Source organism: Coregonus clupeaformis, chromosome 37, assembly GCF_020615455.1.
Source record: "Coregonus clupeaformis isolate EN_2021a chromosome 37, ASM2061545v1, whole genome shotgun sequence".
Lineage (NCBI taxonomy): Eukaryota > Metazoa > Chordata > Actinopteri > Salmoniformes > Salmonidae > Coregonus > Coregonus clupeaformis.
In genome coordinates, this window is record NC_059228.1 from 22,727,997 (window position 1) to 22,751,019 (window position 23,023).

At 44.7% G+C, this 23,023-nt stretch overlaps 1 protein-coding gene across 1 annotated transcript in view; it reads right to left on the reverse strand.

The window, feature by feature from the left end:
* LOC121553260 (NK1 transcription factor-related protein 2-like) overlaps positions 1-9,355 on the reverse strand; it is a 28,965-nt gene extending 19,610 nt beyond the window's left edge. The window contains exon 1 of the mRNA XM_041866281.2: positions 9,115-9,355. Coding sequence (XP_041722215.1) covers positions 9,115-9,355 — 241 coding nt within the window. The remainder of the gene's footprint in view (positions 1-9,114) is intronic.
* Between the last annotated feature and the right edge of the window lie 13,668 nt (positions 9,356-23,023).

Below are 23,023 nucleotides of genomic sequence, written 5' to 3' on the forward strand. Positions count from 1 at the left end.
ATCACCACTCATGTTCAAAGAGGAGGAATATTTGTCTAAGCGTCTCAGACAGCTGCCGATTGTGGGGTGTTTTGAAAAGTCATCGCTAGGATCATTTGTTTAGTCATGGCTTCTCATGTTTCCTACTGTGGTTTAGGACGGGGGTCACATAGGAAGGAACACTGTGTAACAGAGGTCTATAATGTTTGGATGTGATAAGATAGGAGGTGTACAGCCTATGGTAGTGGCAGTTGAATTTCATAACATCAGCTCATGTTCTTGTTAATGAATATCCTTATCCTGGTTTGACTGGGTGAGGTTGAATACAGTGACGAAGAGATAGGGAGTATTAGTCTAGTTCTGTTCCAGGTATTGTTCAAAGTTAGCCCTCATATTTGTCATTCATTATAAAACACACACACACAAACAACAGAGCAAGCTCTTATCAAAGAAACCACTTGGCATGGTTTTTATTTGGGGGGGTTATTTTAGGGGGGAGGCTAGAGGGTCTCATAGCTTTGTGTGGATTATGTGGACAGACAGACAGACCGACAGAGAACCACTAAAGGACCATGGGTAATTACCTTCTAAAACTTTTCCATTGATTAAAGGAGCTATTTCTCAACAGCCCCCCAGACTAATGAGGCCTGCAGTGCTTGGGAACCAACTGCTGCTGACCACACTGTTAGTATAAGTGATGAATCACTGTGGCGACCTGGACCATACTGTAGCCTACACAGGCATGGGAATGGCTGGGCTGGGCTGGTACACTATCAGGTTGAGTTTAAATGTGTCAAGGGTTTGTTATCAATAAGCTGGCATAGGGCATAATCCTGTCTCAGTCTCTTAATGCAGTTCACTGCAACTCCCTACTTTTCTCTGTTCTGTTGTAGCTGTTCTCCTCCTAACGGTTCCAGCAACACAAATTAATCATTTTCTGAGAAAATATCCTGCTTGACTCCTGAACTGGGAAACAGTTCAGCAAATTCCCTCTGTATCCTTTGTTTTCCCAGTGGTATTGCTCAAAGAGATAGCCAAACCTAGCCTAGCTCAAAATAGGGGAGAATGAAGCTAACATGGGAGAAAAGCCAAACTAGTGAGGGAGGTGCCTCTCAAGTTTCAAGTTTTATTAGTTGTATGTACGAGATAAACATGGTATACACTGTCCAACAAAATGCTTACTTGTGGGTTCCTTCTCAACAATGAAACAACAATAAGAAATAATAAAAGATAAGTATACAAACATAAAGTAAATGGCTAAGTAGAATAGAATAAACATGTTGGCATAAATATAATACAGGAAGGCACATTTTATAGACCAATATTTACACAAGTTTTGGGGAAGGGTGGATTGGGGGACAAGTGTTTAAATTGTGCAGTGTTTACCAATCATAATACGAGTCTGGTAGCAGCAATTGTGTGTGTGTGTGTGTTTGTGCGGGTGCGTGCGTGCGTCCTAAATTGCGGAGAATCAGAACAGGTGGTCAGTCCAGTTCAAGTTTTCAGCAGTCCGATTGCTTTGCATGCAATACTGCTGAAGGAATTACTATCATAATTATATCATCATCACTATGTTATGTTTTACAGTGCAATAAATCATTATCGATAAATCCGAACACGCCGTGTTTAATTATCTTTTATTATCGTCTGGAACTGATCCTAGAGCAGATTTGCATATAACGGAGGTATTAAAAACAGCCTGTTATTGTTTTGACAACGGACTGTTGAAAACACACAAAAGGCAGTCTCTTCTAAAGGAGTCTGTTTGGAAAACTAAACGGCAAGATGTAGTACTAAAAGTAATTATATACTGTACAAAAAGTGTTTTCGAGACATGGAAGTGCTGCATAGTTAGTGTTCGACAGAGCGTAAACAGTTTGCATTGCTGGTGACTCTTTCCATAATAATTTGGGAGCAGTCAATCATAACATAGTCAATGGGGACTAGACAGGACTAGTTCAGGACTGTGCAATGTACCACTAGAGGATTTTGAAATAGTGAGGTCTGTGTTCGCTGAACTCACTCAAACTCTGTGCCCTGGTTAAGAGAAGGAGTAAGAGCGAGTGACAGAGACACAGAGTCAGATTTATACAGAAAGGGAGGTAGAGAGATAGATGAAGGAAGGGAAAGAGAGAAAGAAAGAGGCCATTGAGAATGGGGTGATAGTTGCTCTCTGACCCCAGTTGGGGGCGTGAGGCTAGATGCTTCCTGTGGGGACGCTGATTGCAGTATGAAGACAGACAGGGGGCTGGTGTGTGTGTGTGTGTGTGTGTGTGTGTGTGTGTGTGTGTGTGTGTGTGTGTGTGTGTGTGTGTGTGTGTGTGGGTGTGTGTGTATGTGTGTGTGTGTGTGTGTGTGAGTGTGAGTGTGTGTGAGCATGAATGTGCATGCGCTTGCTTGGGTGCGTGTGCCTGCCTGCTCCTTATAAAGACAGATTGAGACTTCTTGTAGGGAAGGGGTGGGTTGAGGCTCTTTTTCCTGCGTTATATAGCAAGATATCACACACAATATAAACATGTCGCCCTCCCCACACGCAACCACATAAACACACATACCCCCCCACCCTACACACACACACTACGATGCCCTGTTGCAGAGTTCTTTGTCCCACTGGTCTTGCTGGGCCGAGGCGAGTCGACTCCCACAGATAAGTACTGACGTCCTGTAGTCTTGTACCAGTCTTTCAGTCAAAGAGTCCCATCTTACTGGGGCAATTATCCTTCACACACGCAAGGATGGAGGAGGAGGGGGAAGGGGTCATTTGAGAAAACAAACTACAGGAGATTAATACAGTAGTGTAAAGTTAAAGTGCCTCTGGGTCAAATCATGCTACAGTTGAAGTCGGAAGTTTACATACACCGTAGCCAAACACATTAAGTTTTTCACAATTCCTGACATTTAATCCTAGTAAATATTCCCTGTCTTAGGTCATTCAGGATCACCACTTTATTTTAACAATGTGAAATGTCAGAATAATAGTAGAGAGAATGATTTATTTCAGCTTTTATTTCTTTCATCACATTCCCAGTGGGTCAGAAGATTACATACACTCAATTAGTATTTGGTAGCATTGCCTTTAAATTGTTTAACTTGGGTCAAATGTTTCGGGTAGCTTCCACAAGCTTCCCACAATAAGTTGGATGACTTTTGGCCCATTCCTCCTGACAGAGCTGGTGTAACTGAGTCAGGTTTGTAGGCCTCCTTGCTCGCACACGCTTTTTCAGTTCTGCCCACAAAGTTTCTATAGGATTGGGGTCAGGGCTTTGTGATGGCCACTCCAATACCTGGACTTTGTTGTCGTTAAGCCATTTTGCCTCAACTTTGGAAGCATGCTTGGGGTCATTGTCCATTTGGAAGACCCATTTGCGACCAAGCTTTAACTTCCTGACTGATGTCTTGAGATGTTGCTTCAATATATCCACATAATTTTCCTTCCTCATGATGCCATCTATTTTGTGAAGTGCACCAGTCCCACCTGCAACAAAGCACCCCCACAGCATGATGCTGCCACCCCCGTGCTTCACGGTTGGGATGGTGTTCTTCGGCTTGCAAGCAACCCCTTTTTTCCTCCAAACATAACGATGGTCATTACGGCCAAACAGTTCTATCTTTGTTTCATCAGACCAGAGGATATTTCTCCAAAAAGTACGATCTTTGTCCCCATGTGCAGTTGCAAACCGTAGTCTGGCTTTTTTATGGCGGTTTTGGAGCAGTGGCTTCTTCCTTGCTGAGCGGCCTTTCAGGTTATGTCGATATAGGACTCGTTTTACTGTGGATATAGATACTTTTGTACCTGTTTCCTCCAGCATCTTCACAAGGTCCTTTGCTGTTGTTCTGGGATTGATTTGCACTTTTCGCACCAAAGTACGCTCATCTCTAGGAGACAGAATGCGTCTCCTTTCTGAGCGGTATGACGGCTGCGTGGTCCCATGGTGTTTATACTTGCGTACTATTGTTTGTACAGATGAACGTGGTACCTTCAGGCGTTTGGAAATTGCTCCCAAGGATGAACCAGACTTGTGGAGGTCTACAATTTTTTTTCTGAGGTCTTGGCTGATTTCTTTTGATTTTCCCATGATGTCAAGCAAAGAGGCGCTGTGTTTGAAGGTAGGCCTTGAAATATATCCACAGGTACACCTCCAATTGACTCAAATGATGTCAATTAGCCTATCAGAAACTTCTAAAGCCATGACATAATTTTCTGGAATTTTCCAAGCTGTTTAAAGGCACAGTCAACTTAGTGTATGTAAACTTCTGACCCACTGAAATTGTGATACAGTGAATTATAAGTGAAATAATCTGTCTGTAAACAATTGTTGGAAAAATTACTTGCGTCATGCACAAAGTAGATGTCCTAACCGACTTGCCAAAACGATAGTTTGTTAACAAGACATTTGTGGAGTGGTTGAAAAACCAGTTTTAATGACTCCAACCTAAGTGTATGTAAACTTCCGACTTCAACTGTATATATAAACCTTTTGATCATGTTATGTTTATGTTATTGAAGGAACTTGTTGTCTCAATATACTTGTAGCACTGAAGCATGTTGTCATCGCAAGCTGATGTATTAAGTAGAGTCTCGGTCTCCATACACACAGTTTGACCTTTTTCAGGTCAACTGTTACCGATATGGAGTTGTTGTTTCAGAGCCTTTTGAAAAGCTGACTCCATAACCTTGTACATGCCCCCATTGTTGTGTGCTGCCTTGGTCCCAGCCCTGCCACTGTAATCAGAACGAGTCAATACAAAATTTTCCGCCCTCCCGTTTTCTGTCATCAACTGTCTATTATGAGACGGCTTTTGTCTGCTGGGATCTGCAGACGGTTACGAAAGCCCATTGGCTGCGGTGAATGAACCTACTGCACCTTGAGGACACTCCACAGCAGAACTTGATTCTGAGGCAATATTTCAAGGAATTGGTTATTGTTGCGTGCTGAAGGCAGAGCACACAAATACAGACTCGCACATGCTTTCATATTATGCGGTTCAGATAACACCCACACACACATCCTGTTACTCCAGGCTGTGCAGTGCACCGATGGGATCCACATGTTGTGTTCAGTCTTGCTGTGTCGGCTGTTGCCACAGGCAAGACATTCTCTCCCAGGGATTCTTGAGTCCTTGAGTCCAGTGGTGAGTCAGCTAAAAACATGTCAGAGGCTGTGTTTACACAGGCAGCCCGATTCTGATTATTTTCCCACTAATTGGTATGTTGACCAATCAGATGAGCTCTTTTGCCAATAATTTGATAAAATATCAGAATTGGGCTGCCTGTATAAACACAGCCAAGGAAGACTGGGCTTTGCTCTCTGACCTGCAGTGAGGCAGAGTCTAGTAGATAGGCTAATAACACAGACAATTCCTCTTAGCAGCACCATGTACTTGACGATTTGTACAGTAAATGTTTTGTTCGATGTCAGGGATACTGGGGTTTTCCATTGGAATTGACTGTTTTGATGCCTCTCTGTTCTTTGGTTATACGTAGGGCCCTGATAAACTCTGGTCAGGTCACGCAATCAGGAAAAATTCAGGCCTCTAGTTATACACTACTGCTGACATGTATGCCGTCCTTTGAGAGACCTCCCTGTGCACTCAGAAAAAACCAAACCAAAAAGGGTTTTTCGGCTGTCCCCATAGGAGAACCCTTTGAATAACCCCTTTTGGTTCCAGGTAAAACCTTTTGGGTTCCAGATAGAACCCTTTTGGGTTCCATGTAGAACCCTTTCCACAGAGGGTTCTACATGGAACACAGAAGGGTTCTCCTATGGGGACAGCCACAGAACCATTTTGGAACCCTTTTTTCTAAGAGTGTATAACTCATCTTAACTCACCCTCTGACCCTGTGTAGCCCTGCTCTTTATTTGTATTTATTATGGATCCCCATTAGTTCCTTCCAAGGCAGCAGCTACTCTTCCTGGGGTCCAGGAAAAATTAAGGCAGTTATACAATTTTTAAAACATTACAATACATTCACAACAGATTTCACAACATATTAAGTGTGTGCCCTCAGGGGAACCCCTGAAGACCTTGGCTGAGTGGCCCTGGGGAAACACAGACCCCCCACCTCCCACCACCCCCCACGACCACAACAGGATCCACATTCTTTCCTTTGTTGCCAATCCCTCATAAGTGCCCGGGCACTAGAAAATAACCTAAGGGGAGTATTGTGTGGCAAAACAGACCTTTGTTCATGCCACGACACAATGTGCAGATAAAGTAAACACCTCGTTGTGTGTGTGTGTGGTGATGGGATGCAGGGGAGACTGGGGAGACTGGGGAGTACCCTCAAGGGTGTGTGTGGGTATGGGTGTGGATGTGTGCACACGGGCCCATGCGTGCGTGTGTGTACGTGCACGAGTGTGTGCGTGCGTGTGCATGCCTGTCTGTCTGCCTGCCTATGTTGTAGTTTATAATGCAGTTTAAGGGAGGAGAGCATTAAACTTCAGACAACACATCAAATCCACAGCAGGAACTTCCATATATGGGCATTGTCTCCATATTGGAATGCAGCCTTAGAGCCGGAACTCCATAAATGGGCACAGACTTTCATTTTGGAATGTGGCCTGGAATAGGAAGTCCATACAGTGAGGGAAAAAAGTATTTGATCCCCTGCTGATTTTGTACGTTTGCCCACTGACAAAGAAATGATCAGTCTATAATTTTAATGGTAGGTTTATTTGAACAGTGAGAGACAGAATAACAACAAAAAAATCCAGAAAAACGCATGTAAAAAATGTTATAAATTCATTTGCATTTTAATGAGGGAAATAAGTAGTTGACCCCTCTGCAAAACATGACTTAGTACTTGGTGGCAAAACCCTTGCTGGCAATCACAGAGATCAGACGTTTCTTGTTGGCCACCAGGTTTGCACACATCTCAGGAGGGATTTTGTCCCACTCCTCTTTGCAGATCTTCTCCAAGTCATTAATGTTTCGAGGCTGACGTTTGGCAACTCGAACCTTCAGCTCCCTCCACAGATTTTCTATGGGATTAAGGTCTGGAGACTGGCTAGGCCACACCAGGACCTTAATGTGCTTCTTCTTGAGCCACTCCTTTCTTGCCTTGGCCGTGTGTTTTGGGTCATTGTCATGCTGGAAAACCCATCCACGACCCATTTTCAATGCCCTGGCTGAGGGAAGGAGGTTCTCACCCAAGATTTGACGGTACATGGCCCCATCAATCGTCCCTTTGATGCGGTGAAGTTGTCCTGTCCCCTTAGCAGAAAAACACCCCCAAAGCATAATGTTTCCACCTCCATGTTTGACGGTGGGGATGGTGTTCTTGGGGTCATAGGCAGCATTCCTCCTCCTCCAAACACGGCGAGTTGAGTTGATGCCAAAGAGCTCAATTTTGGTCTCATCTGACCACAACACTTTCACCCAGTTCTCCTCTGAATCGTTCAGATGTTCATTGGCAAACTTCAGACAGGCATGTATATGTGCTTTTTTGAGCAGGGGGACCTTGCGGGTGCTGCAGGATTTCAGTCCTTCAAGGCATAGTGTGTTACCAATTGTTTTCTTGGTGACTATGGTTCCAGCTGCCTTGAGATCATTGACAAGATCCTCCCGTGTAGTTCTGGGCTGATTCCTCACCGTTCTCATGATCATTGTAACTCCACGAGGTGAGATCTTGCATGGAGCCCCAGTCCGAGGAAGATTGACAGGTCTTCTGTGTTTCTTCCATTTGCGAATAATCGCACCAACTGTTGTCACCTTCTCACCAAACTGCTTGGCGATGGTCTTGTAGCCCATTCCAGCCTTGTGTAGGTCTACAATCTTGTCCCTGACATCCTTGGAGAGCTCTTTGGTCTTGGCCATGGTGGAGAGTTTGGAATCTGATTGATTGATTGCTTCTGTGGACAGGAGTCTTTTATACAGGTAGCAAGCTGAGATTAGGAGCACTCCCTTTAAGAGTGTGCTCCTAATCTCAGCTTGTTACCTGTATAAAAGACACCTGGGAGCCAGAAATGTTTCTGATTGAGAGGGGGTCAAATTCTTATTTCCCTCATTAAAATGCAAATGAATTTATAACATTTTTGACATGCATTTGTCTGGATTTTTGTTTTGTTTTTCTGTCTCTCACTGTTCAAATAAACCTACCATTAAAATTATAGACTGATCATTTCTTTGTCAGTGGGCAAACGTACAAAATCAGCAGGGGATCAAATACTTTTTTCCGTCACTGGACATGGGCACCGACATTCATATTGGAACGCAGCCCTGGTGCAGGAACTCCATACATGTTCCCAGACACATATTGGAATGCGGCTTATTAGCAAGGAACTCCATATATGGACTTAGAGCCGTGACCACACCAATCTGCTCACATGCATCCAATCTTCATTAGCCAAAAGCTTGCCTCACTCACCTGAATACCCTTGCTTAATCAACCACCCTCCTAAACAGCATCCATCTTCACTCCTTTGTACATCTGCCTAACGAATGGTCCATACTGCAAGTTTGTGCTGAGCCGTCGACCAGCTCTCGGCTGGCTTGGCCCACCATTTGTTGCAACTGGCCCACGCTGGGACCACCACCTGTTGGCTACTTCGCGCTGTGGCCTGCTTGCCTATTCTCTGCTCCACTCTTTGTTCCCAGTTTTCATAACCACGCAAACCTCTTTGATACAGAATTTCAGGATCTATTTTGCATAGCTATCTCTCCCATGGCTGCTTTCATCCCCCACATCCAGCAGTGCAGCATCCATTAGGCCCTGCAGCCCCTAGCTTGTGTTGTCATGTGCCTTCATGTCGTAATACAGTAACTTGTGCTTCTGTTTTTCTCTCTGCCTATGATGACCCTGTGGAATATTCTGCCTATTATGACCTTGTGGAATATTATGACCTTGTGGAATATTCTGCCTATGATGACCCTGTGGAATATTCTCCTCCCTGCCTTCGTTCTTGGTCTGGTTTTCCATGTCCGCCACCTCACCACGGTCAATGGCTCCTACTGTGACTGGCCCGGCATGCTGCCTCACTGCCAGGGTCCATTACCGTGGTTCCACCCTCGGCTTACCCCGAGCTAGAGCTCCTGGGCTTTGCCAACTCTATTGCAGCCTCCTATTCTACTCTCGCTTTCCTCTAGGAGAAAACGAAGACAAAGCAGAAGATCGCTACCGGTGGGCCCTCTCACCTTCTTGGCGGCTCCTCTCGGCCACTATCAACCCTCCTCCCTCGCCGTTCTTCTCGGCTGCCTTCCCCCTTCTCTGCCACTTCCCCCTCCCATCTCGCCGCTGTCCTGGTGGCCCCATCGGATCCTCTCGACTGGCTGCCTCCACCTGCTGTCCACCCCACCTGGCCCCTGACAGCGCCAGCTGCCTCAGACCAGGTTCCCTACGGTGCCCCAGCCTGGCCCGGCCTCGCCACCTGTCCATCGGCTGCGCCTGCTGAATTTGTGGATTTCACCGGCTCCTGGAAGAACTACCATATCTCCACTTATACCTTCCCTGTACTGCACGGTCCAGCACAACCTTGGTCCATGACCAGGGCCTTTTCCTGTGCTGGGCAGTCTTGCACAGCTCCAGTCAACAGCTGGGGGTGGACCCTACCAGGAAGGTGGGTTCGGCACAACCTCGGTCCAGGACTGGGGATTGGGACTTCCTTACACTACTTTCTCACCCCTTCCACATCTCGTCTCTTTTGCCTCCTCTGTGGCAAACGCACCATCTGCCATTCGATGTGCTGCACTCTAGTGCAACCAGGTCGAGTGGATGGCTTGGCTCATTCACCGATGTACAACTTCGCCAGTCCAACTTGGGAGCTCTGGCACATTGCCTGGACCAAACCCTGGACCTCCTGCCATATGGTCCAGGCTCGCCATATGGTCCAGGTTTATGTGAAAGACAAAATAAGAGAGTGTAATATCAGTATAAGCATTATTGCCGTGTCAGAAACAAAGCTTCCCGCTTCCACCACACAGCCATCAAATGACCTTCCCCACATGTCTCCTCTGAACAGTTGATGTTGAGATGTGTCTGTTACTCTGAACTCTGTGAAGCATTTATTTGGGCTGCAATTTCTGAGGCTGATAACTCTAATAAACCTATCCTCTGCAGCAGAGGTAACTCTGGGTCTTCCATTCCTGTGGCGGTCCTCATGAGAGCCAGTTTCATCATAGCGCTTGATGGTTTTTGCGACTGCACTTGAAGAAACTTCAAATGTCCTTCAAATGTTCCGTGTTGACTGACCTTCATGTCTTAAAGTAATGTTGGACTGTTGTTTCTCTTTGCTTATTTGAGCTGTTCTTGCCATAATATGGACTTGGTCTTTTACCAAATAGGGCAATCTTCTGTATACCCCCCCTAACTTGTCACAACACAACTGATTGGCTCAAACGCATTAAGAGGGAAAGAAATTCCACAAATTAACTTTTAAGAAGGCACACCTGTTAATTGAAATGCATTCCAGGTGACTATCTCATGACGCTGGTTGAGAGAATGCCAAGAGTGTGCAAAGCTGTCATCAAGGCAAAGGGTGGCTATTTGAAGAATCTCAAATATTAAATATATTTTGATTTGTTTAACACTTTTTTGCTTACTACATGATTCCATATGTGTTATTTCATAGTTTTGTTGTATTCACTATTATTCTACAATGTAGAAAATAGTAAAAATAAAGAAAAACCCTGGAATGAGTAGGTGTGTCCAAAATATTTTGTACACAAAGAAAATTAATTATGGGTCAACATCTAAATATTGATCCCAGCGTTGAACAAAGCTCAGAACTATTATATTCTTGATCTGACAGAGTTCTAATTGTACATGCCTCTTTGCCAGCGAGTGAAATCATGAACAGTTGTTTGTTTGTTATGTTCGCCTGCCACCCCTGGAATTGCCTCCCAGATTTGCCTCTTTAGCAGCACATTCACAACTCTCTCTCAAACAGCTAACTCTCTCATACGGCGAACTCAAACTGCTAACCCCGGCTTGCAGTCGGCTCAAGTAGGCAAGAGACGCTGCTGACAGTGTGTTTGAGAGATGCCGGACAAAAGGCAATTTTAAAACCGTCCTGCTACTCCTGCCGTGTCTACAGACATCCCCCAAACGACTCAGAGAATGAGTACACAACTGGTAAATAGTTGCTTATAGATGTCAGTCAGTTAGGTGGCTAGCTGCAGACAGAGACTTCTATTGCAGTAATGTTGAAGGGCTAGTATTACTTAGACAGCTAGAAGGATTAAGTAAAAAGCTAACGTTAAATGGAGCCTACTTCAACTGGAGCCTACTTCAACTGGAGCAAAAACTACGCTACTAAGGTCTCATAACTTTGCTTTACATAGTAGGCTACTGAGATAGACAGTGATGTGGCACTCAGTGCCGGTTCCAGGAATAAGTGACATAAGTGGTCCTACTTATTATTATTATTTAAAAAATTGTGGAACTCAATCAGGTTGAGAGTAAGAATAGTAGAATACATCTGGTACAACTTCTAAATTTGTTTCGGCATCAGCAGTTTTTTCCTTGTTATGTCAGTCGCTGACATTCACTTAATTAGCCATGTCAGCGAAACATTTTTGGTAGTCTAGCCAGCTATTTAAACGTATAGTAATCATGGCCAAATACCGACCGGGCATGTGTAGCACATGGGGATGTGTGAAACTTACTCCTCAGCCTGAAGTGTCCCCACTTGCGCCAGCGAATAGCTAGCTTTTCGCATTGCGCCGACTGGTAAGACGCTTCAGGAAGGCGGTCCTGTGTGCTAGCAAGGCAGAGGTCCTGAGTTAGCACCAGGTATGGGTCAAATCGTGAGGAAGTGGTACTCGCTAAGCTAGCATCGTGATGTCCTTTACACATGCAGGGCATGTGCCCAGGAGCCCTGACCTCCAGGGAGCCCCCATTGATTTTGTTAGTCATTCTCACTCAGATAAAATTTGAAGTCATTACAAAATGTGTAGAATTGCAGGAAATTAGCTGTAAAACTGCAACAACAAAAAAATCTCTGCCCCATGGCAAAATGTGTAGAATTGTTTTGCCGCAAGGTTTTGCCCCCCAGGAAATGTTTTGAAAGTTGAAGCTCATTTTCTTCATTACAATACAATAAAAAAGAAATCAAATGCTATATGGAGAACAGAAAAACCCCTTCCGGACCGCACTAAAACTCAAACCCTGGTTACGGCCCTGCAAGTAGTATCTCCAGGCAGTGTCTCCATGCAGTGACTCAATTCGGACCCGACCAGTGTTGACTCGGACTTGGACCAGTGACAAGTTGTCAGAAAGTCTCTCTTTCCTGCATAATTCAACATGCTAGCTACAACAGCAAATGTTAGATAGCTATTGCATTACCTAGGTAGCCTTCATATTGTACAACACATTACCAAATGTAGCTTTAAATCAAGGATGGGCAACTTTGATTGGGTGGGGGCCACAAAAAAACGGAACTCATTTGGTAGGCCCCCCCTGCGGGCCTTCAAAAGGGGGGCCAGCTGCCCATCCCTGCTTTAAATTATCAGACCACAGCTTAGCACAGTGTTTCCCAACCCTGCTCCTTGAGTACCCCCAACAGTACACAGTTTTGTTGTAGCCCTTGACAAACGCACCTCGTTCAACTCATTGAGGGCTTGATGATTAGTTGACAAGTTGAATCAGGTGTGCTTGTCCAGGGTTAGAATAAAAATGTGTACTGGTGGGGTACTCGAGGACCAGGGTTGGGAAACACTGGCTTAGCACTACCAAGAGATCTGGGACTCGACTTGGACTAGAGTGTACAGGACTCGGACCGGGACTCGAACACCAGGGACTTGGGACTCGACTCGGACTTGAGGTTTAGTGACTTGACTACATCACTGCTCCCACGTCATCCCCACAGCCATCGCATGGCTTTCTCCAAACCGAGATTGGACAGAGCCTCCTTCCATGGTCTTCCGCAAATGGGCCCCACCTACACCAAGACAGAGGCTCCTGCATGCACCTTCTCTCGATCAGCCAGTCCGCTTCCACCTCACACCCATCTACCTTTCTGCATGAGCTGCACCCATGCTGAGCCCGGACTGGGCCTCCTGTCCTCGCTCACCTTCTTTCCTGCAGCCGGAACTCAGCGCCCATCTCCACCCAACAGCCATGGCCCCCTCCACGCTGAGTCCCAACCATGCCCCCTCCATTGCTGTTGACCGAGCCTTCTGCAGCTCCATGTCCCTAGCTGCAACCATCCCACCTCCGCTCATTCTACACCACCATCAGGGCATGCCTCAGTAACCTCCAATTCATGCAGAACACGCTCCTAGCAAGGGGGCATCCGTAAGAGGCAACCACCTTCCAGCGCACTCATCCAGCTCCCCATTACCTTCAATATCCTCTCCATCAGTATCACCAGTCTCAGGACCGGCCTCTTCTCTTTCCACACCAACTGAACCCTGGAAACCATCCTCACACTCACCATCTTCAGGTTTCTTCGCTGGACCACTTCCACTAACTGTGCTCTTCGGGGAGGTCTTACAGACAGAGACCTCCCCATGACCAGACACTGGTTCCAAACACATCTGAAGGCCTCTCCGTCTGGATAGGAGCAGCCACAGCAACACACAACGGCCTTCCCAAGGCATATTCAACATCCCTTTTCTCCTCAACCACCTTGACTCCCTGTCCTCCTACATTCAATACAGTGCCCTTTACTACTCCCCTCACGAACTTTATCCATAACAGACAGACGCCACCCCGTCACCAGACACTGGTTCCAGTCACACCTGAAGACCATTATCTCCCACACCGGTTTCCCTGCACACCTCTACTCCCACTCCTTCCAGATCGGAGCTGCCACCTCGGCAGCACATAACAGCCACCCTGCCACTATCATCAAGCAGAAGGCTCAGCACAACCACAGTTCACGACTGGGGGCTGACCCTGCCAGAAGGCCAGCTAACAACCCCGATCCACGACTGACCCTTATACCAAATTCTACCAACTACATCTCCCTTCCGACATGTTCGTCAGATGGCGAGAAGCCGAACTAGTGAACTGCCACTGGTTGGCACCCGCAGCTAAGTTACTCTGCTATTTCTCCAATGTGGACAGTTAGCTAGTTGAAAACAGATTTCTGAACTACGTGATCTTCTGTAGACTGTCTAAACCCCAACACGTCTCTATATGTTGTAGCCCATCCCAGTAGCACTGAAATAGCAGTAGCAGAGGACCTGACAAGATGCAACAGTGTAAGGTGTGGTATATTTACTTTACTGTCAGGCTTCCTTCACCACACAATCTCCATCTGCATGACAGATAACGGTGGGTTGGGATCACAAGAGACGTTTACCCCTGAGCCATGATCTTCACATGAAACAACTCTGTTCAAACAATGTGTCTGTCACCTAGGCATTTAGATGTGGTGGTGGGGCATGTACAGTGCTTTCAGAAAGTACAGTCATGGTCAAAAGTTTTGAGAATGACACAAATGCTAATTTTCATAAAGTCTGCTGCCTCAGTTTTGATGATGGCAATTTGCATATACTCCAGAATGTCATGAAGAGTGATCAGATGAATTGCAATTAATTGCAAAGTACCGCTTTGCCATGAAAATGAACTTAATCCCAAAAAACAACCCTGCCACAAAAGGACCAGCTGCCATCGTGTCATTGATTATCTCGTTAACACAGGTGAGAGTGTTGACGAGGACAAGGCTGGAGATCACTCTGTCATGCTGATTGAGTTAGAATAACAGACTGGAAGCTTTAAAAGGAGGGTGGTGCTTGAAATCATTGTTCTTCCTCTGTTAACCATGGTTACCTGGAAGGAAACATGTGCCGTCATCATTGCTTTGCACAAAAAGGCCTTCACAGGCAAGGATATTGCTGCTAGTAAGATTGAACCTAAATCAACCATTTATCTGATCATCAAGAACTTCAAGGAGAGAGGTTCAATTGTTGTGAAGAAGGTGTCAGGGCGCTCAAGAAAGTCCAGCAAGCGCCAGGACCGTCTCCTAAAGTTGATTCGATTGTCCTGTGTCATGCCAACAGTAAAGCATCCTGAGACCATTCATGTGTGGGGTTGCTTCTCAGCCAAGGGAGTGGGCTCACTCACAATTTTGCCTAAGAACACAGCCATTAATAAAGAATGGTACCAACACATCCTCCGAGAGCAACTTCTCCCAACTATCCAAGAACAGTTTGGTGACGATCAATGCCTTTTCCAGCATGATGGAGCACCTTGCCATAAGGCAAAAGTGATAACTAAGTGGCTCGGGGAACAAAACATCGACATTTTGGGTCCATGGCCAGGAAACTCCCCTGACCTTAATCCCATTGAGAACTTGTGGTCGATCCTCAAGAGGCGGGTGGACAAACAAAAACTCACAAATTCGGACAAACTCCAACCATTGATTATGCAAGAATGGGCTGCCATCAGTCAGGATGTGGCCCAGAAGTTAATTGACAGCATGCCAGGGCGGATTGCAGAGGTCTTGAAAAAGAAGGGTCAACACTGCAAATATTGACTCTTTGCATAAACTTAATGTAATTGTCAATAAAAACCTTTGACACTTACGGAATGCTTGTAATATTACTTCAGTATACCATAGTAACATCTGACAAAAATATCTCATAATACTGAAGCAGCGAACTTTGTGAAGATATTTGTGTCATTCTCAAAACATTTGACCACGACTGTATTCACACCCCTTGACCTTTTCCATATTTTGTTACAAATTGGGATTAAAATTGATTTAATTGTCTTTTTTTCTCCAATGATCTATACAAAATACTCTAATGTCAAAGTGGAAGAAAAAAAAAGTTTTTTGGGGGGGGATTAATGAAAGATAAAACACTAATATACACTACATGACCAAAAGTATGTGGACACCTGCTTGTCGAACATCTCATTCCAAAATCATGGGCATTAATATGGAGTTGGTCCCCCCTTTGCTGCTATAACAGCCAACACTCTTCTGGGAAGGCTTTCCGCTAGATGTTGAAACATTGCTGCGGGGACTTGCTTCCATTCAGCCACAAGAGCATTAGTGAGGTCGGGCACTGATGTTGGGCGATTGTGCCTGGCTTGCAGTCATCATTCCAATTCATCCCAAAGGTGTTCGATGGGGTTGAGGTCAAGGCTCTGTGCAGGCCTGTCAAGTTCTTCCACACCGATCTCGACAAACCATTTCTGTATGGACCTCGCTTTGAGCAAGGGGGCATTGTCATGCTGAAACAGGAAAGGGCCTTCCCCAAACTGTTGCCACAAAGTTGGAAGCACAGAATCGTCTAGAATGTCATTGTATGACATTCAGGCACACGCATACAAACACACACATGATAACATACGCACTATACACACACGTACACATGGATTTCGTGTTGTAGATAGATGGTAGTAGAGTAGTGGCCAGAGGGCACACACTTAATGTGTTGTGAAATCTGTTGTGTAATGTAATGTTTTTTTTAAATATTGTATATAACTGCCTTAATTTGGGCAGCAGCTAATGGGATCCATAATAAATACAAATACAAATGTCGTGCTGGTAAGCAACTCCAGTGTATATTTAGCCTTGAGTTTTAGGTTATTGTCCTGCTGAAAGGGGAATTTGTCTCCCAGTGTCTGTTGTAAAGCAGACTGAACTAGGTTTTCCGATAGGATTTGCCTGTGCTTAGCTCTATTCCATTTATTTTTATCCCCCCAAAAAACCATAGTCCTTGCCAATGACAATCATATCTATAACATCATGCATCTACCACAATGCAGTAATGTGTTGTATTGGATTTGCCCCAAACATAATGCTTTGTATTCAGGACAAAAAGTTCATTTATTTGCCACATTTTTTGCAGTATTACTTTATTGCATGTTTTGTAATATTTTTATTCTGTACAGACCTTCTTTTGACTCTGTCATTAAGGTTAGTATTGTGGAGTAACTCAGTTTTCTCCTATCACAGCCATCAAACTCTGTAATTGTTTTAAAGTCACCATTGGCCTCATAGTGAAATCCCTGAGCGGTTTCCTTCCTCTCAGGCAACTGAGTTAGGAAGGACACCTATATCTTTGTAGTGACTGGGTGTATTGATACACCATCCAAAGCATAATTAATAAGTTCACCATGCTCAAAGGCATATTCAGTGTCTGCTTTTTAAAATGTTTATCCATCTACCAATAGGTGCCCTTCTTTGCGAGGTATTTTGAAACCTCACTTGTGGTTGAATCTCTGCTTGAAATTCACAACTTGACTGAGAGACCTTACAGATAATTGTATGTGGGGTACAGAGATGGGTAATCATTTTAAAAAATCATGTTAAACAGAGTATGTCCATGCAACTTATTATTTGACTTGTTAAGCACATTTGTACTACTGGACGTATTTAGGCTTGCCATAACAAAGGGGTTGAATACTTATTGACTCAAGACATTTCAGCATTCAATTTTTTATTAATTTGTAAAAATGTAAACAAAACAAAAAATCCAGTTTGACATTGTGGGGTATTGTGTGTACTGTAGATCAGTGGCACAAAAGCTCAATTTAATCAATTTTAAATTCAGGCTGTAAAAAACAAAATGTGGAAAAAGTCAAGGGGTGTGAGTATTTTCAAAAGTTCTGTATGTCTAAAGGTTATTGTTTCTGTGTTCCTCTTTTTCTTGTGTGTTCTGTGTTCTTTGTTGTTTATACGACAGCTTTTGGTTAGCGACAGTAGCCGTGGTTGGGTAGAGAAAAAAGCTGAATTACTTTCTTACTGGAAAATAACATTTTTGTCCCAAAAAGTGTTCAACAAACTAAAATCTGAATGTATTTGAATTGTATGAGGGAAATCCATTGTATTTGAATTGTATGAGGGAAATCCTGTGGCGGGAAAATTTCAAGAGGTTTTGGAGGGAAGACACTCCTCCTAAGCAAAAAAGCAGGTATTGGTTAATTAGTGGTCCTTAGTGACTGTCATAACTCTGTTCTGATGTAAGGCCCAGAGACTTAGTGGCATAGGCAGGAAATGTCTGGCGAAGGACTATGTTCACAACTCCCTTAGTAGGGGTGTCACTCACACTGCTCTCTATGTAATTAGATCTGTGACCGCCTGCTCTCTCACCCTAGGCTGTACAGTTGTGTAACACACTCCTCCACACTCAGACTTTCGCACACCCTCGCACGAACACACAGCTGACCCCCACATACAATACATACTGGTTGGAGTGCTGAAAGCGGGAGTACTGTTCAGTAGATCAGGTCTGGGACCTGTCACTATACATGTAAAGCTTTTTGCACCAACCCGTCTTTTTCTGTCTTTTAGTCCACTCCTAAATGTCTTTTTTTCACAGAGACACAGAAGCACTCCTTTTAACTCTGTTACACCGTGGACAGTATGGACAGGCTTACATACCCACACTACAACCGTTGTTTCTTGAAAGACAGAGACAGAAGTGGACAAAGACACTGGATCACAGATGGTTCGCTGAAACTTTACACCAGACTTGTTAAGTGTGTGTCTGAGAGTGAAGGTTTTCCCTCCCACCCCCTCTCTCTAACAACCAGAGGGGCAGGGCTGATCAATAGGGGTCAAGTGAGCCCCCCCCCTTCACACACACCCAATGCCAGACCACCTAGTAATGGTTTCTCTCTCTCCCCCCTCTCTCTTTCCCTCTGTCTCCCCCCCCTCCTCTCTCTCTCTCTCTCTCTTTCCCTCTCTCTCCTCTCTCTCTCTCCCTCTCTCTCCCTATCTCTCTCCCCCTCTCTGTCTGCCAGTCACTAAGTTCTACATTACAGGCCCATAGTGCAGACGGAATTCAGGTAATTCCAAACAAAATACACAGCGGACACGGCAGCCGCCAAGGAAATATATTGGCCCACTGCTGTCATGTGAAACAAATAACCCATGTCGTAAGCATAGAGATCCCTCAGTCACGGACAGAGAGAGGGGGGGAGAGCCATTAGAGCAAGTTCCCTTGAAAATCTGATTATTTATCAAAGCATAGCTAGTACTGTACATTAACACCATAATGCATGAAATAGTGAATGCTTTCAGAACCAGACCATATGTCAAATGTCATATGTCAAATCTCAAATACTTGAGCTGTACTGGATTTAGTGAACAATTGAACCAATGGAATAGACCCAAGTGTAAACACCAAGCTAAAGTACATCAGGGGCATTGGACATATTTGACCCAGGTTTATTCTGAACGTATAACCATTATCACAGAGTTTCTAAACCCAGAGGCGTAACGTCTGCACCTGTTGTATTCAGCGCATGTGGCCAATAAAATGTGATTTGATTTGATTTGATCACGAGAAATCCCTGAATGCTTGCGAAACAGACCAAACAGACCAGGCCGGGGTTTGAGAAGTCAATGACAAAAGTGATATTTTTTTCCTTAGTTGTTAATTTTCTCGAAATCTAAAGGCACAACCTAGATTCGATTCAACGTCTTAAGTAGTTGAACATGTTATTACTCCAACTTTGTGAAATTGAAAAACTGACACGTTTTCATTTTAGTCAAAAACAACTTTATATCGAAAGAGTGCCTTTGATTTGATGGCCTGCACAACCGTTAGACCCGATGACGTGTTTCTGTGCATGAGCTTAGCTAGCCAACGTCGCCATGACATCGCCGATAATTGTGATCGATTGATTTCTATTGGAGGAGCAATTTTAGCCTATCTTCATGCTGAACTGCCTTTGTATTTGCTCTCTGCTGATTTCCTCATTAAGAACGGTCTCAGCGATTGGCTACACTCCAGTACGTGTGAGAGATTTCTGCCTCACTTACTGAACATGACATCCTGTGTTGTCTGATTAGAAAGAAGCCGGGGGAAATATTTAGCAATAACATGTGAATTAAAGAATGTAGATCAGACGTTTAGCCATGGTTACCTCCAAACTAAGGAATGTTGCAGTAGTACATGTGTTCTGCCTTTATTGTTGTCTGGCAGCAGTTTTTCAAGTGGCTTTGGGTGACGGGAGCGAAGAACAGCGACAAGCCCATATGACATGAATTTGAAAGCGTTTTGTGGCTGGTTTTGGCAGCTGGACATACCACTAAAGGTCCCATGGTATGCACAGAAGAAAAACTGAAGAAAATGAGGAAATTTGCTTCAAGGGAAGCGTCCCCTTTCTGAGGGAGACTGGCCCCCCATGTGTCTTCTACCCAAGAGCCTCTGCCTGTTCTATAGGCTTTTGCTACCACGAGTGTATGGCAGAACCGTATGTTTGCCATAGCATAGCAGCACAGGATATTGCTGAACAAGGGAGATTAAACTTTTAACAAGATTTTAGATGTGTCCTCGTGCATGTGGAAAACCCCGATTACGCCACTCTTAACGTGAGAAGTGGACTTATTTCAGAAATAAATAGAGGTGCCTTTGAGGTGAAGAGATAGTGTTCGTCTAGGTGGGGCTGCTGTATGAGCATGTCGTTTTCCACTTTACACATCAGGTTTTACTCAAACTTCTCAAAATAATGAGAACTTCCTTGTTTTTATTAATAGTTTGTGAGCGAGAGAGAGAGCACCAGAAAGATGCAGAGAGAGGGGGGGTGAGTGCATAATGTTGAAAACAGAAACCACAGCTTTAACTCATAGATCTCTTTCCTCCTCGTCTCCTGACACCAAATCAATCACCTCAGAGGTCTCATTCGTACAGAGGTCTGTTTGAGACACAGCCCTGTTCAGATGTTACCGCTCTATGGCATGTGTTATATAAGTTGTCATAAGTGTGTTATATAAGTTGTCATAAGTGTCAGATTGGATGTCATAAAGAGTCATAGGCTGTCAAACTCATTATTTTACTGTGTCATTTCCGTATGTCAGTTCCAATGAATGTCCATTAAATGTCAAAACCCTCATAAACCCTCAAACTGACTTAAACTGGCATTTCCCTGCATCCTGTAACAGTGCAGTTTGTTTTTGTCTTTCTGTTTGGCAGTGTTACCCATTATAGAGTGGGTAACTTCTGTCTCACGCCTCATGCCAAGATATTCTCCCTCTTTTTTTATCTTCTGTTTTGCCCTCTTAAGACTATTTCTTTACATTCACACTGGAAAACACAAAGGGAGATGCAGCCAGCCACTAACCCTGTACTCTCTGATTTTGCCCTCTATTCTGTCATTGTCTTTGTTTTATGAAAGCCAGGCAGGCTGGTCCAAAGCAGCGCCTGGATCTGGAGGTCCCGGGGGTAGAGTGGAGAACAGAGACAGGGGAATTGGTAGCATGGGACGGGGGCTTTCCAAACCTCCATACAGGGAGGGCCTTTTACTGAGCTTTATTGTGCTTTGATAACCCATATTCCCTGCCTGAAAACCCACAAGCCCCTCAGCATGAGGAAATATGTCTACTTTAAAGTGGCCGTTTTCACTTCAATGGCATCTTTTGATTGCCGTAATTAGAATCCCAACACTGTTGTTATGGTAGGCTAAGAGCCATCTGTGTCTTTGATGTTTTTCTTGTTGCCATGTTTTGTTATTTAGCTTTAGTAGTCTCATTCAACCAGTTTCTACATTCATTTTACAGTATCCTATTTTCCAAGAAACAAATGAGTGTGTATGAGTGTGTCTCCGTATTACCCCGTGGATTCCAGGAAGTAGAGACAGACAAGGCAGTAAATCTTAAAAGGAAGCTGATAAATCGAAGCAGTGGTGACGGTTGGATTTCCTCCCCTCAGAGTGGATCCCCCTCCCTAACCTTGGGAAAGAGATGCCACGTGCTCCACAGTTAGAGGTCGCACATCTCGCTGATGAAGACCCTCATTCCATGTTACCCTCACCCCCCTCAGCACCCTCCCACTATGCCAGACTGCTGATTAGGTGAGTATATCAAACGGCGGGTGGAGGGGTAAAGAGACAGAGGAGGGAATGCTCAAATCTCAGGCAAGCGTGAAGTTTGTTCCCTTGCTCATTCACCCATATGTAGCTAGCATAAACAAACGTTGACTCTCATGCACAGGCCAGACTGTTTGAACAAAGATATACACAGTCATCCACGTATTGTACAAGAAGTGTTCAGTACTGTAAGCTACACAATTGGAATGCAGTTAACATTGGCATGTACAGACTCTCTCTCTGTCGGTCTCTCTCTCTCTCTCTGACACAGAAAACACACCAACATCAGCGCTGTCCTGGTCTGAATCGTTATCCATCCATCAAATCTTTCAAGTGCAGGTATGAAGGTATTTCACACACTTGCCTATCTCTGTGATGCCACAGAACCATGTTAGACATTCACAAACACATTACAAGGCTGACACACATACACTATTTATACAAAAGTATGTGGCCACCCCTTCAAATTAGTGGATTCGGCTATTTCAGCCACACCCGTTGCTGACAGTTGTATACAACTGAGCACACAGCAATGCAATCTCCATAGACAAACATTGGCAGTAGAATGGCCTTAATGAAGAGCTCAGTGACTTTCAACGTGGCATCGTCATAGGATGCCACCTTTCCAACAAGTCAGTTCGTCAAATTTCTGCCCTGCTAGAGCTGCCCCGGGCAACTGTAAGTGCTGTTATTGTGAAGTGGAAATGTCTAGGAGCAACAACAGCTCAGCAGCGAAGTTGTAGGCCACACAAGCTCACAGAACGGGACCGGCGAGTGCTGAAGCACGTAGCGCATAAAAATCGTCTGTCCTCGGTTGCAACACTCACTACCGAGTTCCAAACTGCCTCTGGAAGCAACATCAGCACAATAACTGTTCATCGGGAGTTTCAGGAAATGGGTTTCCATGGACGAGCAGCCGCACACAAGCCTAAGATCACCATGCACAATGCCAAGAGTAGACTGGAGTGGTGTAAAGCTCACCGCCATTGGACTCTGGATCAGTGGAAACGCGTTCTCTGGAGTGATGAATCACACGTCACCATCTGGCAGTCCGACGGACGAATCTGGGTTTGCCGGATGCCAGGAGAACGCTACCTGCCCCAATGCATAGTGCCAACTGTTAAGTTTGGTGGAGGAAGAATAATGATCTGGGGCTGGTTTTCATGGTTCGGGCTAGGCCCCTTAGTTCCAGTGAAGGGAAATCTTAATGCAACAGCATACAATGACATTTTAGACGATTCTGCAACAGTTTGGAGAAGGCCCTTTCCTATTTCAACATGACAATGCCCCCGTGCATAAAGCGAGGCCCATACAGAAATGGTTTGTCGAGAT